This window comes from Trachymyrmex cornetzi, unplaced genomic scaffold, assembly GCF_001594075.2.
Source record: "Trachymyrmex cornetzi isolate Tcor2-1 unplaced genomic scaffold, Tcor1.1 scaffold35, whole genome shotgun sequence".
Taxonomy (NCBI): Eukaryota; Metazoa; Arthropoda; class Insecta; order Hymenoptera; family Formicidae; genus Trachymyrmex; species Trachymyrmex cornetzi.
Window position 1 is genome coordinate 1,140,317 of NW_017298213.1, and position 6,120 is coordinate 1,146,436.

Consider the following 6,120-nt stretch of genomic DNA (forward strand, 5'->3'; position numbering starts at 1 on the left):
ACATTAGAGCAGCGTAAACATTTATGCATTAGGAAAAACATTTTAAGGGTTATTTAAAAAATTTGTCGTAGTTTTGAGATAAATTTACCTGGTTTTTGCGAGCAGCGATATGTAGAGGAGTATGTCCATTTTGCGATGCAAGATGAGGCGATGCTCCTTTTTCTAATAGAAGAGTCGCAACGTTTGGATGGTCATAGTGACATGCCAAGTGCAAAGGCGTAATATCGTTCTGAAACATCAAGTATATATTTTGTAACTCAATGAAACTGCTTGAAAATTAAAAGATAATTTAAATTTATACAATATAATATAATTGTATAGAAAAAACTCAGATTTTTAAGTGAAATTTAAAAACAACAATTATCTTCAATTTTATCAGAAATCCATTATCTTAAATTCTTTACTCAAAAAGTGTTAATAGTTCTTTTTAGTTTGTTAATAGTCCTAAAAAAAAATAACATTATGCAATTACTGATATAATAAGAAATAATAATAAAAAAACTAAAATTACACTATATAAAATAAAGAATTTTTTTTTCTTTTGCCTGGATATTTGAGTATACTTTTTTACACAACTCGATATACGTTACGTAATATACGAACCTTTCCTTGAACATCAAGTTTGCTTTCTTTTTGCAAGAGTATATTTGCAACATTCATATTTCCATATTTAGCCGCGATATGTAAAGGTGTAAAGCCATTTTTCGTTGCAGCCTTGAGAGAAGCATTATTCTCCACAAGAATGGCCGCCACCTGTTTGTCAGAAAATTTTTTGTGTTACAAAAATATTTTTTTAAACTCATCTCAGTTTTTAATTATACACTTTTGTAATACAAAACAAAGCAGACTTTTCTTTTAATTATTAAAAAAATTTCTTATCATTTTAAAATATACGGGGTGTCCTGGACCTACAGGATCGCCTTTCGTGAGCAAATAAAGCGAACTAAATTAAATCGAAAAGTTCTATAGCATTTTGCACTTTTTGCAATATTTAGATATTAATTTTTAAAATTCGCTGAATAGCAAGGTCTATCGCAACAAGGGCCATGTTCGTATATTACTGCTAGTTGACTGCCAGTACTGAAAATCTACAGTTCCCGTTATGTATACTATATTGTATTGACAACTGGCAGTAATATATGAACACGGCCAAGATAGGACCGCCCATGACGTAAAAAGAAAGTTGTACTATTCTCGGGGAAGTGTACTAAGCGCTATTATATGCAGAAAAATATATTTTTGATCAAATTTGATTAGTCGTTTCCAGAGTATTGTTATCGCTATTATGCGCAATGTTACACTTTTCTTTTTTCATCATGGAACCGCTCATCGTCATAGGTTGCTGAGCATGAGGGAAGTTGTTTACTACGGCGGCTTTGGCAACGCAAAAACAGTGAAAAGAAATCCGCGCTGGACACATAAAAGTGATGCACATTTGGTCCCCGGCAATATCAAGAATCTGCCCTTCTACTTTTGCTTTACCAATTGACACCGCTCTCTACTAGCCGAACGCGGTATCAATTGGTGGAGCCAATTGTAGAAGGACAGATTCTCGAGGACCAAATTGGCGGCTCGCCAAATGTGCATCTCTAGTGGACAGTCGTAACGCGCCGCGTGCTTGTATTTGGTGATAGGTTGGGTAAATATATATATACATATATACACGCATTTATTCGGCGATCTTTAGAAATTAATCCGTCAACTATTGTAAAAATTGCAAAATGATAAATAACTTTTTTACCATCGTTTAGTCCGTTCTACCTGTTCACGAGAGTCCGTAGATCTGGAACACCATGCATAATAAGTAATTTTCTTTCAGTTTATTTTAAAGAGATTATATATATATAAAAAAGTTTCTTATTCATAAGAAATAAGTTTTCTGCTGTATTACATATATGTATAGATTTACAATAATATTAAATATTGAAATAATATTAAGTATTAAATTTCAAAAATTTAGGTTATCTTTTCACAAGAAAGATATTCATTAAAAATGAGGAATTCATTAAAAATCAATATATTCGTGTGTTCGAGCAACATGACACAGTTACGAAAATAACGATAAATTCTATACGTTAGAACTATTGGAATTAGACTAATATGTTTGTTTAATGACTTTAATCACATTCACATTTGTATAAAATCTACGAAAGCGTTAGTAAAATATTTATGAGACCCGCACAAATATAAGGGGAACATAGATATTTGTGGTTTGACGCAACGCTTGACAATCAATATCAAACCTTGGAGGAATGAAGTAATTGCCAAATGTCACGGGGTGAAATTACATCCAATCTACCTTCGTGTTGTTTTTTTATAATAAAAAATACATGGGGGGGGGGGGCCGAAAGGAGAGAAGCAGCGGTAAGATAAATGGAATGAATTTTCAGAACGTAATTTAAGAAGTATAAATTAAATTAGGTACACGGGTATGCGTAAAAAAATGAAGAAATAAGGTAACATAAAGAATAAACAACGTAACGAAAAAGTTTATTACATAACGAATACAATGATGGATAAATGTAACATAAAATGTATAATCAACGTAAACAAAATTACATTAATAGAAGAATATGTGCGAGATATGAACCAAAACAATGCGAACGCATAGGTAATGTGCATAGGTAATAACGATAACGACAAACGTATCTGCAGCGGCTCTCTCCATCCTAAATGAGGTACTCGCGTTGCCGGGTCCAGAACAGGTAATTTTTATTTTGCGTGGCAATGTAATCCGCTATTTGCACGCACTCATTGTACATTACCTCTTCTTGACCCTCCTTCGCTGCAATATGAAGCGCCGTGTACATATCTTTCGTAGCGGTGTCCACGGCCGCACCGTGCTGCAGCAACAGCATAACAATATCGATATTTCCTAATCGAGATGCTATATGAAGCGGTGTTTGCTGTTCCTATAAAATAACAAAGAGATAGTATTAGAAAATACAACGGTTTTGTTTTTCGCGAAGCAATAAGGTGGATGCGTGAAGGTGATTACGATGAGACTCATGATTGGAAAAATTTCGAGTTACATCATGTATTTGTATTATTGTGCCTAAAAGTTTTAAATGATTGAAAAAGAAAGCGTGAAAAACATAACAGATTTGTCTTACTTGCAATTGGAAGATCACACACTTCAATTACATATATCGCCAGTAAGAAAAGATAAATTTGAACTTCGGTATATGAGACTGGTTAATGGCTCATGCTTTTGTATAAAGAGGTGCGTATGAGTGATCATTTGTATGTATATGATTTTCTAGATTATAATCTTTAGGATAGGTATTCGCTGTTGTAAAGTTAAACAAGCAGATTCATTGGCTGAAGGTCAAGAAAGCGGCGAAAAGGGGTCGGAATCAGTTTCGAAATGCAACACGCTCTACTTACCCTTGCACGAGCATCGACTTTGGCACCATTTCTTAGCAAAATTCGAATAATGTCTGTTTGATTAGCTCTGGCTGCCAGATGTAGGGGTGTTTCACCCCTAACAGTTGGCACGTCAGGATTGGCTTCATGCTGCAGTAGGAATATCACGATATTCATACACCCCATAAAACTGGCCACATGTAATGGAGTCAGTCCGGACTGCAAAACACATGTATTGTCTGTTAATATTTTGAATTCTCGATATGACTCCAGAATTAATTCCATCGATTGTCTTTATCGTTGTCGTTATCGTTCCAGCAATCAATGTCTCGAAAAATGATGAAGAATAAATACATAAAAATGATCGTGATAAAAGAAGACTACGTCAATCAATTTTGTTAGTTTTATTATTAAACGCACGACCCTTTAACCAGTCTTTTAGATTTATCGATCAATTTTATTTTTGCAAGGCACAGAAGGATGAAGATTCTTTTTAACAACGTTAATTACCATTAATGCGACGTTTTACTCCGAGTATATATTCGCGTATTAAAACGATCATTTCTGTACAAATGCGATCGATATCACAATTTGGCTTTGTAATATTCCATCGAACGTTGCCATTTATACTGTGTGAAAACATTTGTGATTTACAGTTGCGAATAGACATTTATGAAAACATGATTGCGAGATGCTTGAGAGTGCGAATGAAGAAATGTGTTGCGTTACCTCCGTGGTCGATTCGATAGATGCACCGTGCTTCAATAGGAGTTCCACCACTTTGATGCGATTTTTCTTGCAAGCGATATGGAGTGGTGTGAAGCCGTTGAGAGCTCGAGCGTTCGGATCGGCTTTACGATCGAGTAGCAACTTAGCGACTCTAACATGACCGCAGTGTGCGGCAACGTGAAGTGAAGTCAAATAGTCGATGGTCACTTCGTCTACTGGCGCTCGATGGTACAACAGCACTCTTGCAGCATCCACATGGTCTCCTTGAGACGCCATATGTAACGGTGCAAGCCCATTCTATAAAAAAAAAATAATTTTTAATTTAAGACAAAATAGTAGATCCTAAAATATACATATATGTACAATCTAACCAGAAAACTTGATCTGTAAATTACAAAAAGAATTAGAACATCTTGGTAATTAAAGATTTTTAGCACCGCGCAACTCTGGAGATAAGTGCAATCTTAATCTTAAAATCTTATTTTTTAATTTTAATTTTAATGTTCTATTATAATTATTATTACATCTATCGTAAAAATGTTAAAAATAACAAAGAAGAAACGTGAGAAAAATCATTTTAAATTTTGTAATTAATCAATACAAGAGAAAACTTATCGGAGCAAATTTAATAGAGCATTTGTTAGAATATACCTTAGTACGCGCGCTAATTGGCGCTGAATTTTCAAGAAGCGTGCTGATAACTTGTTCATGTCCCGATCGCGCTGCGCAATGTAGTGGAGTTAAACCGTCTCTGGTCTTGGCGTCGATTTGCGCCGAGTTCTCCAACAATATCTTAACCATATTGTTTTTGCCCCACTTTGCCGCCACATGTAGCGGGCTTATATTATGCTGAAGAAAAAATACATTACGTTCAAAAACTATTAAATTATAATATTAATTTTAAAATCATTTTAAAAATAATCAAAACTATTACTATTTCTAAGACAGAGACGCAAAATATTATTTATTATTACATGTAATATTGAAAACATATAATGTTACGTTTTAGATTACAATTCTATAATCTTAGAATACATGTTACATCTTCGATTTCAACAATTTGAAATTATTTTTAAACTGTGCTAAAGAATTATTTTTGCTCAAATAAAAATCGTCACATGTACTTTACCTTAGCTAAATAATTTACATCGGCTCCTCGTTTTATTAATAACCGTGCTATCTCTTCGTTTCCATAATGAGCGGCGATGTGAAGAGGAGTGAAGCCACTCTTCGACGTCACATCGGGCTTATGGTCGTTCTGTAACATTCAATCGTTTCAGTGATACAACATTTCAATTTATTCAATTATTTTTAATTGAATTATTTTTTAATATCGTTAATTTAATATTGTTAATTAATTTTAATTTGATATACGAAAGATCCGTTTTAAGCTTACTTGTAAAAGCAAGTCAGCTGCTTTGCAATCATCTTTCTTCGCGGCGATATGAAGTGCCGGTAGTCTGACCTTGCCTTTCGAATCGTTCTCCAAGAGTACACTGACTACCTTATCGTGGCCTTGCTGCATCGCAACAGCAAGCGGTGTGAATCCATCCTGAAAAACATTAAAATAATTTTAATTTTTAATAAAAGGGTCTAACCGAGAGAGAGAGAGAGAGAGAGAGAGAGAGAGAGTCTAGTCCAAGATAAATTAATTAAATATATAATGGTTTTAAAAAATATGATTTTTTTATGAACAATAAAAATTTTATTGTTATAAAAACAACCAAGGATAAAGGCCTATAACTGTTAAAGCTGGATCTTTAATGCTTTAAATAATTCTATGTGAATTTGTGTATACTGTACGTGTACATACGTATATACTATATCTGTAATCATTTTAACTAGGAAATTTTTCCGGATTTTTTAAAACGCAGCAGAACTATTGTAGTGATACTATGTAATAATACTATATGTAATAATAGTAACAATTAAATTTTATGCTCGATAGGCATCTATTAAAGAGATCTTGATATGTTGGAAAGCGGTAAGTAAATGTATTTATTCCGAAAAATATTACCTCGGCTG

The 6,120-nt window shown here is 33.6% G+C and overlaps 1 protein-coding gene across 3 annotated transcripts in view; it reads right to left on the minus strand.

The window, feature by feature from the left end:
* The window catches only part of LOC108763270 (ankyrin-2), a 36,977-nt gene that overhangs the window by 21,969 nt on the left and 8,888 nt on the right, over window positions 1–6,120 (minus strand). For all 3 annotated transcript variants that reach the window (XM_018510743.1, XM_018510744.1, XM_018510745.1), the window contains exons 5-12: window positions 5,492–5,647; window positions 5,225–5,353; window positions 4,747–4,944; window positions 4,096–4,392; window positions 3,388–3,585; window positions 2,766–2,912; window positions 604–753; window positions 89–229 (exon numbers count right to left, since the gene is read on the minus strand). In XM_018510743.1, coding sequence (XP_018366245.1) covers window positions 89–229; window positions 604–753; window positions 2,766–2,912; window positions 3,388–3,585; window positions 4,096–4,392; window positions 4,747–4,944; window positions 5,225–5,353; window positions 5,492–5,647 — 1,416 coding nt within the window. The remainder of the gene's footprint in view (window positions 1–88; window positions 230–603; window positions 754–2,765; window positions 2,913–3,387; window positions 3,586–4,095; window positions 4,393–4,746; window positions 4,945–5,224; window positions 5,354–5,491; window positions 5,648–6,120) is intronic.